Source organism: Nerophis lumbriciformis, linkage group LG11 (genome assembly GCF_033978685.3).
Source record: "Nerophis lumbriciformis linkage group LG11, RoL_Nlum_v2.1, whole genome shotgun sequence".
NCBI classification, from domain to species: Eukaryota; Metazoa; Chordata; class Actinopteri; order Syngnathiformes; family Syngnathidae; genus Nerophis; species Nerophis lumbriciformis.
The window spans coordinates 21,916,978-21,929,917 of NC_084558.2; the positions used below are offsets into that span (position 1 = coordinate 21,916,978).

At 39.8% G+C, this 12,940-nt stretch overlaps 1 protein-coding gene across 4 annotated transcripts in view; it reads left to right on the forward strand.

Moving 5' to 3' along the window:
• Positions 1-12,940, forward strand: part of ccdc57 (coiled-coil domain containing 57) — a 31,862-nt gene that overhangs the window by 8,560 nt on the left and 10,362 nt on the right. For all 4 annotated transcript variants that reach the window (XM_061967061.1, XM_061967064.1, XM_061967062.1 and 1 more), the window contains exons 3-12: positions 3,896-4,018; positions 4,340-4,483; positions 5,274-5,382; positions 6,436-6,537; positions 6,610-6,767; positions 6,844-6,918; positions 7,736-7,936; positions 10,428-10,586; positions 10,660-10,822; positions 12,526-12,618. In XM_061967061.1, the coding sequence (XP_061823045.1) occupies positions 3,896-4,018; positions 4,340-4,483; positions 5,274-5,382; positions 6,436-6,537; positions 6,610-6,767; positions 6,844-6,918; positions 7,736-7,936; positions 10,428-10,586; positions 10,660-10,822; positions 12,526-12,618 (1,327 nt within the window). The remainder of the gene's footprint in view (positions 1-3,895; positions 4,019-4,339; positions 4,484-5,273; positions 5,383-6,435; positions 6,538-6,609; positions 6,768-6,843; positions 6,919-7,735; positions 7,937-10,427; positions 10,587-10,659; positions 10,823-12,525; positions 12,619-12,940) is intronic.

The following is a 12,940-nucleotide window of genomic DNA, read 5'->3' on the forward strand; positions in this document are numbered from 1 at the left end:
TGAGATTTGAGTAATATTTAGCTTTAGCTAAGGTAAGCATGCGTTTATACGATATTAAACTATCACTCCATGCTTGATGGAAAACCTCAAGCTTGGTCGCGCGCCATTTGCGTTCCAACTTTCTACATGATAATTTATGAGCTCTGGTTTCCTCTGTAAACCATGGGGTGCGCCTTTTAGGGGCCCTTTTTTGTTTTAGCGGTGCTATACTATCAATGGTTTTGCGCAGGGCATTGTCAAAGTTGTTAGTGAGGTTATCAATAGAGCCGACATAATTTGGGAATGGTGCCATTACCGAAGGCAGTAGGTCAGCAAGAGTCATCGTTGTGGCGGCATTAATGTTGCGGCTGCTATAGCAGTTATTATTATTATTAGTTTGTTGACAATGAGTCAGAACTTCGAATTTTATAAGGTAATGATCGGACATTACTTTAGTATACGGGAGTACCATAACTTTGGAGGTGGTGACACCCCTGACCAGCACTAGATCTATCGTATTGCCGTTGCGATGCGTAGGTTCATTTATTATTTGTGTAAGACCACAGCTATCAATTATAGTCTGGAGCGCCACGCACTGAGGGTCCGATGGGGTATTCATATGGATATTAAAGTCCCCCATTATGATTATATTGTCTGCGTGCGTCACTAGATCAGCAACGAACTCTGAGAATTCATTAATAAAGTCCGAGTAGGGCCCTGGGGGGCGGTAGATAACAGCCATATCGAGAGGCAGCGGTGCGACAGACCTCATAGTAAGCACCTCAAACGATTTGTATTTATTATTTAGGTTAGGGGTAAGGTTAAAGTTTTCATTGTATATTAGTGCAACCCCCCCACCCCTTTTAAGGGGACGGGCAATATGCGCATTCGTATAGTTAGGAGGAGATGCCTCATTTAGCGCAAAAAATTCGTCTGGTTTGAGCCAGGTTTCGCTAAGACCAATGACGTTAAGATTGTTGTCTCTAATGACCTCATTAACTAATAACGTTTTGGGAGACAATGATCTTATGTTTAAAAAGCCCATATTATAAGTATTGGGCTGTTTTGACGAGTTTTTGTTTAAATTATCCGTAGTAGAAATATTAATAATGTTGCGTTTATTATACGTAGTGCACTTTAAATAGTTTCGACCATATCTAGGAATTGATACGACGGGAATTTTCAGATTGTTTGCTTGATGCTGCGATCGACTGAACGCATCATGATTTGCCACCTCAGTAGAATGCATATCTACCCCGGACACATTCACAGCAGAAAACACATTATGTGAGTTGTGTGTTATTCTAAGAAAATTGCTATGCGTACAGGAATTATCCAGTCTGGTGCTGGCTAGTTCTAGTTCTAGTTGCATATACTTCAGTTGTAATGGTGATAATAGAAATTACATATCGGTTGTGTATATCAGATTTAGCTTTATTGGTCAAGTATGTCTAACACACAAAGAGTTTGACTTGGTAGACTGTGCTCTTTTTGTTCAATACTAGAAACTACTACGGGAAAACACAGCACCGTAGCGGCCATCTGCAGCGCCATCTTGGTATAAAAGAACATTAAAAAAATAAAAGAGTGCAGAGGTGATGCAACCAGCTGCCACTTCAAAGGCGCTATTTCTTAATCAATCAAACTTGCAATTATTCAAACTTTATTTATAAAGCGCTTTTTATACATAAAAGAAATGCAACACAAAGTTATTTACAGACCTTAAAACAGTACCCCGATGACCCAAATCCCCCATCATCGCGCAGACACACGCATAACAAACACACACACATGAACAAATGAATGCATGGCTAAGTACAGAGGCGCCAGGGTGAGTAAACACTATCACAGGAGCCATCTGGACCAGGAGGTCATCAGACCACGGCCACCAGGAGGCTGACACAAAGCGCCCCAACAGTACGTCCGATAACCCCTGATGCAGATGGCTCTCTCTGAGAAACGATGGAAAGTAAAAATAATAAAACATGTAAAATAGTAAGAAACACGAGAAGGAATAAAGGATACATTACAAGTAAACCATATGAAGATGAAAGAAAATACAATAAATATATGATAAATAAATAGAACTAAATACAATCTTGCATAACTAATAAGATAAAAAGTAAAGTACAAAATAACAAAAATATGAGGTAAAAGCCAAATCAAAAAGTTGTGTCTTAAGCCAGCTCTTAAAAACACAAATGTTCTCCGCAGCCCTGAGGTCCTCCGGCAAGCTGTTCTATAGACAGGGGCCATAATAGTGGAAAGATGCCATCCCGTGACTTTGTGTCCTGACTTCTGGAATATTTAGGAGATGAGTGCCGGAGGATTTCATCTGAAAGATAAGAAGCACCAATACAATAAAATAACATTTATAAACCATAAGAGGAACCTTAAATTTGATCCTGAAACACAAGGGGAGCCAATGCAGAGATTTTAAAACTGGTGTAATGTTGGCCCACCTTTTGGTCATTGTCAGGACATGTGCTGCTGAATTTTGGAGTAGTTGTAAAGGTGCAATAACCTTTTTAGGAAAACCAGAAAGCAGGGAGTTACAATAATTTATACGACTTGTAATAATAGCATGCATTTGTGTCTCCATGTTGCCCTGAGAGGGAGTTGGGCGAACTGTGGCTATATCCTTAAAATGATAAAAACCTATTTTAAGAGTATCTAATTGGTCTTGTGTCATCATGAGACATGGAAATGTACAGCTACAAATACAGCTACGAAAGTAGAACACAATGAAAAAATACAACAAATTAGCAACAAATAACACATGTTATGCACATACAATTGCACCATGCATAGACAAAGAACAAAACAAAACAAAAACACCAATTCAACACCCAAATACACCATGGTGGCATACCTTTGTCTGCTTGGGGGGCAGCACAGCCAGAGACAGGAAAAGACAAAACAAAGCAACCAAGAGAGCCAACTCAGTCGTAGGTTCCCCACTAGCGAGCAGTGAAAGTTACTTATAAACATTTCACCCCGTTTGATGCAACATTTTGTGCACAGTATCCTTTATAAATGAGGCCTCTGGTGTGTATAATGTGCTTTAAGAAGTGGAGTTAAGATGCATTCCGCCACCTACTGTACAGAGCTGTAACAACAAGCTACATAGACATTATTTACATATTGTTAATTGCCAACAGTGCCATGTTTTGTTATTGTGAACAGTGGTGTGTGTGGCATGTTTTCTTCTCTTTTTTTACTGGTGAAAAACACCTAGTGTTGCAACTTGCCTCTGCATGAAAAGTGTTTTATAGATAAAGTTTAGTTGTTTGATTGATTATAATGTCCTTATGAGCGAGGACGAACAGGTATTTAATTGTGGCGGCCCAAATTAATTTGTCGCGGCCCGCAACAAATAAGTAAACTGATGGTAAACACAAAGGTGAGTGAGCTGCACATGAATATGTTCGTGCAGTGCTCACAAACCAATTCACCTCCCTATTTGGATACATTTTTCTGGCACGGTGAGATTTCTGGCTAATATTATAGTTAGTATGTCACATACAGGCAGCACGGTGGGAGAGGGGTTGGTGTGTCTGCCTCACAATACGAAGGTCCTGAGTAGTCCTGTGTGTGGAGTTTGCATGTTCTCCCCATGACTGCGTGGGTTCCCTCCGGGTACTCCGGCTTCCTCCCACCTCCAAAGACATGCACCTGGGGATATGTTGATTGGCAACACTAAATTGGCCCTAGTGTGTGAATGTGAGTGTGAATGTTGTCTGTCTATCTGTGTTGGCCCTGCGATGAGGTGGCGACTTGTCCAGGGTGTACCCCGCCTTCCGCCCGATTGTAGCCGAGATAGGCTCCAGCGCCCCCCGCGACCCCGAAGGGAATAAACGGTAGCAAATGGATGGATGGATGGATGTCACATACATCACTTGTTTGATACTACTAGACACCAGAATCAGAGGCTGAAGAAGGACTTTCAGTACAACCTGGAGATCCTGGATGAACGAGACAGAGAGCTGGAGAGATACGATATGATCACTTCCAAGGCTGTAACTGCGGAGCAAAACAGGTAGAAACAATACGACACACCCACGCCAAGTACAGCAGTTCTAAATTTCCATTCCAATATAGCAGACTCACAGACCACACCGATGTGTAATGTAAAATTCAACAGGAATTCTACTTCATCTGCTCATTTGCTGATTTTATTGAATACATTTGACCCATTTTTTCTCTCACACTACACCAAGTGCAATGCAAAAAGTACAGTACACAACACCTCCTTCTAGAACCCGTTAATGATATGTACTGTAAAAGCAGAAGCACCAGGAGGACAAGTTGTTGCCCCGGGCAACTTCTAGTAATTTTGAAATACTACTCTCACTCACAGGCAGGAGGAGCTGAGTCAGCTCCGTATTCAGGTTGCCATGCTGGAGGAGAGGCAAGCCAAAGACGCCGAGGCGAGACAGAAGGAGCAGCTTGTTAGCCAGAACAAAGCTGCTCAACACAAGCTGCAGCTGGAGGAGCTCAGACAGTGAGTCTACAGGCACAACAATGCAAATACATTAGTTAGATGTGTGTGCAAGTTTAGTACCTAAATATACCACTCTTAAAAATTTCCTACAAAATTAACTTTCGAAAGATGTTCTAACGGTATTATGTGTCCCTAGACACTGTTTTTGACCACCAAACATGAGAAATATCACTTGTTTGCTATGCAAGTTTTGAAGTTCATCCTTCCTCTTAGACATACACACTCTCTGACCCCAGCTCTATCTAGATGGGCCCTGTCTATATGCTTACAACTTCTAATTGGACAGCTTTGTAAGAATAAATAAATTACATCTTAAAAAGTAGGCTTTGTTACAAATCTTAAAATTAAGCCCGGAGGTCCAAAAATTACAACAGTCAGCTATACAGTTGATGTGGAAGCTGTACGTTTTATTGTTTTGTTTTTCAATAGCAAACAGGCTAACCTAGCATGATAAGCAGTTAAAATGTGACTAATGTTAGCACTGTAGCTTACACAGCAATGCTAGTGTTGCTAACATTTGTGTTCCCTTGTCCCAGTCCTTAATGTTGTGATATAGTACATATGTACTGTACATTACACCCATGAATTCTACTAATGTCGTGTGTGTGTGTGTGTGTGTGTGTGTGTGTGTGTGTGTGTGTGTGTGTGTGTGTGTGTGTGTGTGTGTGTGTGTGTGTGTGTGTGTGTGTGTGTGTGTGTGTGTGTGTGTGTGTGTGTGTGTGTGTGTGTGTGTGTGTGTGTGTGTGTGTGTGTGTGTGTGTGTGTGTGTGTGTGTGTGACTGGATGGAAGCTCGATGACAGGCAAAATTCAAAAACAAATGGAGGAACACGAGAGGGTGAAATTGGAGTTGCAGCACAGAATACAAGAGCAAGAAGGAGAAATAATGCGGCTTAGACAGGTAAAGAAAGTAAATGTTAATTCTTCATTAATGATGATGATGTGGGTTTTGATCAGGGGATGTCATTGTGAGTGTGTGAAGCTCTTTGAGACACTTGGGATTATGAGCTATAAAATACATTTTCAAACATTGATTGAAAGGGTTTTACTTTCATTTTTATGACCGTGGTCTCCATTCTCACCCACTGGTACTATTGTGTCTTCATTCAATAACGGTACAGAGTTAAACCACTTTTTTAGGTTTGTGAATCAGTCAAATCTGCAAGCTTGGAAAAATGTTTCCTCACACAATCACACAACAACTAACGAACTTTTTAAAATGAAGCCACGTAAAATGAACCTCCTTAGAGACATGTCCTAAATAAATATTTACAATGAATATTAACAATATTTACGTGTACATTATTTTTGTGTCCCAGGAGGCCAGATTAGCCAGGTGTGTGTGATTGGATAGTACTTGTAAACTCATGTTCACACATTAAAAATAATCTGTTTTGACGAGCATCAAAATAGCATTCACAATCATCCTAATCCTGAAGTGTGAGACTGCAGATTTTGTTCTTCATTCGATACTAAGTAAATATGGGGTGATTATTGCAGTTACCACTGTGTTTTACTTATGTTGAAATAGTTTAATATCTTTGAATGATTTTGGGATTTTACCTTATTTTCTTCATCATTATTATATTAAGAATACAACACAGGACAAATATTTTAGGCTACATAAACAAAAGCTGGGGGAAAACATGAATAGTTGTAGTCTGAAACCTCTTAAACTCGGGCTTGTGAAGCTCGCTTGAAAAAGATGAGATAAATAAAAATGTTCTGTGCATGTAGGTACATGGTTTTAAATGGATGATCTTGGTATGGAATTAAAGGGGAGACTTTGATTGTTACCGTTGAAGTGAAAATGTACGTATCTTTGCAACAGGATAAGTGTAAAATCTGCTTGTTCTTTTGGGTAGAGGGATGATACTCCTGAAACTAACATCTCTCCAACAACCAGTTGCAAGTAGTGGTGTCACGTCTAACATCTCTCACCTGTGGTCACCAGGTGATGACAACAGCCATGGACAAAAAGTTAAAAGAGCATGAACATGAATTCAACTTGAAGCGAGATGAGATGCAGGCAATGTTGCTTTCTAGGGACCTCAAGGTCTGATAATAAATATATTCAGGCTTAGTGTTGCCACTATTCCTTTTTTGACAATTTTACATGTGTCTTTAGATAAAGCTTCTGTCTAAAGATACTGAAATACAGAGCCAAGCTAAACTGGAAGCGAACGAAGTGCTCAAAGCATCTGATGAGTTCTTAAAGCAGTTACAGGCCCAGTTGCAACAAAAGGACCAGGTGATGGATGATATTACCAACGTCAAAGATGTCAGGTACACCTCTCTATTCTGTGTCCACTGAACGTGCGTGTGTCTGTATAAAACGTGAGGTTCTCACCTCCTATGGCAGAATAAAGCAGCTTGAGGACAAGTTGAAACAGGTGGAGAAAAAGATAAAAAAGAAGGAAGATGATCGCATGAAAAAGTGAGTAAACATAAAGTCCATACATCATTGGCACAAATAAAGAACAAAAATATATCAAGAAAGCCAATGTGAATCTCAATGTTGCTAATTATTACTCTCAAACGTTTTCACTAGTCGTCAGCACGTACATATGAATCACAGAAAATAAAACATTTCCCTATTTAATAGCGAGCCGAATCCAAAAAGTCAAGATGTATGTGATACAGAAAGCAGATGAACAATTGTAAATGAGGTATCCTAAAATCACTTTAAAAATGTATTTAATTAACTTAGTCGGCGTGGCTCAGACGGTTAAGCGGCCATCCAAAAACTTGAGGGGTCTTGGTACAAATCCAGCTTCCGCCATCCTTGTCACTGCTATTGTGTCCTTAGCCAAGACACTTCACCCACCTTCCTTCTGGGGGCCCCACACACTGGTGTGATTATGAATGACTGTTTGATGGTGGTTGGAGAGACCTTTGGCGCAAATTGACAGCCATGTTTTCGTCCGATTACCCTGGGCAAGTGCTTTATCAATCTAATCCCTTGTTTTTATTATTATTATTATTGTTATTATCATCATTATTATTAACTCAACCTTCTTTAAGGGGTTGGGGCTGTAGGGCTAGTTAATATGAGTGTGACAGAAACACTGCTATAAAGGAAATGGAATGTTTGTGCAAGTCAAGTTGAAAGTTTACAATAATTGCAATCAACATTTTCGATCCATGTTTTCAACAACTGAACAAAACCTAATAACATAGTAACTAAAAGAATTACTGAAAGGAAGCTTAAAAACAAATGTTTCAGCTGTTCTTGTGACTGTGACTTTGTCAAGAAATAAGGACATGATCCAGACTTTGAAGGAGAAGGAGAAGCAGTTGAATGCTCACTGTCAAGCCAACAAAAAGCACCTACAGAAAGCTGAGGAACGCATTGTCAAACTACAGGATGACATCGCGTTTACATCTGCTCAGACTCACTCGGCACAGAGAGACATGCAGATGGCCTTAGGTGACAAAGATGATACAATAAAAAGGTGAGACACTCATTACATAAAGACTAGAGCACATACACTGTATAATGTGTATTAGATAAAAGAAATACTGTACGATGTATGCAGAGCGGCGAGTTGCATCTTACATAATTCAATCAATCTAACAATGCGAGAGAGTTGGTTGGATATGAACTCGATGGAAAAGACATATGCCAAAAATCCAAACTGTGTGTAAATATCCTGACAAATGGGACACTTATTAACTTTAACTAAAGAAGAACAGGCAGCTGCTCACACTTCCTCATACTTTCTGTTACATTGAGGGGAAAATGTTATGAACCAGCTTGAAAAAATCCCAACCATAAGCACTGTGAAGGAGCGCAGAATTGTGTTTAGTTTCATTTATGCAAAATGACAGTGTTACTCACAACTAGAGGTGCAGACTGCCACAGTTAATGGCACAATGGTTAAAGACAAAGTCTTGTGGGTGAGGGACATCGGTTCCAACCCAGCGTAACACATGTAGTATGTTTTTTTTTTTAAATTGATTTAACGGCAATTTGTAATAGAAAAGATAATCCCTTATTTTAATTTTTAGGTACGATATATATGAATGCAGACTTGAGGACAAAATATTAGCTCCCTTTTTGAAATCAAACAAAAATCCTTTCCTTTGGAAATGGGTCATAAGCCAAAGTGAGCATAGTTTGTGTGTCCACTGAAACAAAGACAACATCTGCATAAAGCCAAACTAACATGTTTATTGATTTTCTGGACTGAAAAAAGTACAAATTGCAGTAGACAAAATGATTACCCCCTGGCAAATTAGTAGTCAATAGTATAGCCTTTCTGATTCAAAACTGAAACCAATTTATTCTTGTTGTTAAATTGACACATGTCCGCTGAAGGATGTTAGCACATTCTTCAATTCTTTAATTTTTCAATATCTTCCAGTTTGCTTGGTGTCTGAGCATGGACTATATAACCTACAGCTCCTGTAACTAATTATCCATAGAACTGAGATCTGGCCTCTGATAGACCAGGCCATTACATAGATTTTGACTCACTTTGATGTATGTTTATGGCCATTGTCCTGTTGGAATAACAAAAGACAAACCAAACCTTGACTCTCAATCAATCAATCAATCAAAGTTTATTTATATAGCCCTTAATCACAAGTGCCTCAAAGGGCTGCACAAGCCACAGCGACTGATTGTTATTCTGGTGTTATTCTTCAATATATCAAACAAACAAAAGCAGCATCCATTTCCTCAAACAGCTCAAGTTTATTTTGATAAGACCAAAGAACCAATTTCCAAAACTCATCCCATTGTTTCAGATTGTCTCGGGCAAACCTCAATCAACCTTTGATGTTCCACTGTGAGAGCGATGGGGTTTTTGTTTTATGTTGTCCATAAATGAAGATCCTTCACAAAAATATGATGTGAAACATCAAGTCAAGATGATGACACATCCAGGGATTTCTGTTTCCATTTCAAACAATGTTTTTCGCTAAAGATTTCGATATGATGTGTTTTTGACCACGCCAGGGTTTATATTGGCCATAATTAGTTTTCTGTTCTTTGCAATGATGCAACACACAGTTGTAAAGATTGTGAGAGGTTCGTGTCCTTTATTGTGGCTAATTGGTTCCGTGCCTGACCGTGGTAAACACATTTCTGTGACGTAAGATTATTATTAATAAATCAAATATTTTGATCGTTAGTTCATAAAAACAACTGTTTACAACATTGTAAATATGTTTTTGATATAGTTAGAGCCCGTTAAACATAAAATTACACCCATATAGTCACCTTTACACTTGCTTCACCTAATATTAGCCTTGAATGCGTTCTATTTTAGATTACAGCACTCACCTAGCCCGAGATCCTCCAGCGTCATTGCTATGATCGTCGCTCGGCCACTACAACATAGTCCACTACATAGAAATACTTTGTCACATGTTTGGTAATTTCTCTAAGTCACAACTGTGCTTTGATGTGCTGAAACCTTAGGTGTGTGTTGTTCAGCAAAAACTTGGTCTGATTGACAGTCACAGCTACGACAATTAGCCGTGTTGTTAGCATACAGTGTTGTTAACATTGAATGTCCCGCATTGTAATTACATATCGCTCACATCAATGTCATGTGGAGCTGATGACCTCGAAGATGTAGTGCATCAACAGAGTCCATCTCCAATTAGCATTGCCCGGACAGCTACTAAGAGCTGATAGGTGTCTTTATTAGCATTAACTGGCGCACTGATTCCCATCGAGTCCTGCTACGTCTCGCGTAAAAGACTCACCAATGTGTAGATGTTATGTTGTTGATAAGACAGGAGTTGAAGATGAAGTGCAACAAAAAGTTGTTGCCAAAAGGAGGTCAACTTGATTGTCACAGTGAAGATATATCCAAGATATAGCGGCTGTGTTATTAGCATTATCACCATTAACTCGGAAACCGAAGTCTTGTGGATGAATATCTTTATAGATCAACAAAACAACCTCAATGTGTGTCCATGTGTGTTCAAAAGGCTTCGTGTGGAAATTAATACAAGTCAGACTGCCTGGGAGAGTTACATGCATCAGACTTCCAGCGAGATGGTCGCCAAGGATGCAGAGTTGATAGGCCTGCGGGAAAGCAATCACAAACTCAAGGCAGAACTGGAAAGGAGCAGGGAGGAGATAAAAAGGTGATTGGATGTACATGGTGTAGTCTTGTTACCTAGAGTTGTTATAAAGTAATGAGCCTTTGTGTGTCATCAGATACAAACAGGATGTGAGTGCCGGTTTAAAGAGAGAGGCGGACTTGCAGCAGTCGCGAGTGCAGGTAGAGCTTGAGTGCCAGAGGCGCTGTGAAGATGCCAAGGTTAAACACTACCTTGCTAATGAGCAGCTTATTCAAGACTTGACCCAGGCCAGAGACCAGGTCAGTATGTTAGCAAAAAATTAAATATGCCAATAAATAATCCACGGTGTTAACAACACTTTAGGGGCCTGATCTACTGAGATCTCATATAACAAGTGTGTACAACAATTTTTTGCAAATATTAGCTCATTTGGAATTTGATGCCTGCAACATGTTTCAAAAACCTGGCACAAATGGCAAAAAAGACTGAAAAAGATGAGGAATGCTCATCAAACACTTTTTTGGAACATCCCACGGGTGAACCGGCAATTTGGAAACAGGTGGGTGCCATGATTGGGTATAAAAGCAGCTTCCATGAAATGCTCAGTCATTCACAAACAAGGATGGGGCGAGGGTCACCACTTTGTGAACAAATGCGCGAGCAAATTGTCGAACAGTTTAAGAACAACATTTCTCAACCAGCTATTGCAAGGAATTTAGGGATTTCACCATCTACGGTCCGTAATATCATCATAAGGTTCAGAGAACCTGGAGAAATCACTGCACGTAAGCGGCAAGATCAAAAACAAACATTGAATGCCTGTGACCTTCGATCCCTCAGGCAGTACTGTATCAAAAACCGACATCAGTGTGTAAAATATATCACTACATGGGCTCAGGAACACTTCAGAAATCCACTGTAAGTAACTACAGTTCATCGCTACATCTGTAAGTGCAAGTTAAAACTCTAATATGCAAAGCGAAAGCCATTAATCAACAACACCCAGAGACGCCACCGGCTTCGCTGGGCCCAAGCTCATCTAAGATGGACTGATGCACAGTGGAAAATTGTCTACATTTCAAATTGTTTTTGGAAACATGGACGTCGTGTCCTCCAGACCAAAGAGAAAAAGAACCATCCGGATTGTTATAGGCGCAAAGTTGAAAAGCCAGCATGTGTGATGGTATGGGGGTGTATTAGTGCCCAAGGCATGGGTAACTTACACATCTGTGAAGGCACCATTAAAGCTGAAAGGTACATACAGGTTTTGGAGCAACATATGTTGCCATCCAAGCAACGTCTTTTTCATGGACGCCCCTGTTTATTTCAGCAAAACAATTCCAAGCCACATTCTGCACGTGTTACAACAGCGTGGCTTCGTTGTAAAAGAGTGCGGGTAGTAGACAGGCTTGCCTGTAGTCCAGACCTGTCTCCCATTGAAAATATGTGGCGCATTATGAAGCGTAAAATACGACAACAGAGACCCCGGACTGTTGAACAACTTAGGCTGTACATCAAGCAAGAATGGGAAAGAATTTCCCCTGAAAAGCTTCAAAAATTGGTCTCCTCAGTTCCCAAACGTTAACTGAGTGTTGTTAAAAGGAAAGGCCATGCAATACAGTGGTAAAAATGCCCCTGTGCCAACTTTTTTGCAACGTGTTGCTGCCATTAAATTCTAAGTTAATGATTATTTGCAAAAAGAAATTGTGTTTCTCCATTCAAACATATCTTGTATTTGCAGTGTATTCAGTTGAATATAAGTTGAAAAGGATTTGCAAATCATTGCATTCTGTTTTTATTTACAATTTACACAATGTGCCAACTTTACTGGTTTTGGGTTTTGTATATTTTTTCTGAATTTTTAACACATACAGTAATTTGTGAGGGCACTACAATTTCTAGTCACCAACAAATTTATCGCGTTTGATTTTGTAAAATAAATAAATAAATAAGTAATTTGATAGATAGCCCAATTGGTTTATTGATATATTTACCATATCAGGCAAAGGCGGAGCTCCGTGAGAAGGAAAAAGAACTACGAGGCCTGACTGTCTCGATTCCTTCTGTCAAAAAGGGGCAAGACAATGGAGTACAGGTAAGAATACATGCATCTTTTTCGCTGAAAACTAATTGAGCCGAGTATGTGCTTATTCTATATCATGCTTATTGTACTGTATTTCTGTTGCACCTCATGCCCTTCAGTTCTTCCGCTGTGCATTCAGGCCTGTCCAGTTTTAGGCAATGGCCTTTTCCACGTGCACCCTGAGTGTATTCTGGCCTTTCAGCCTGGCTCTTTGCCTTGACACTCTGCCAGTTGCTTTTAACACCTTTGGAATCAAGGTCATTAAAAGCACCTTCTCAAATAACACTTAAAGGCTGGGATAAAAGCCAACTGTATTCACTGAATTCCTGTAAGT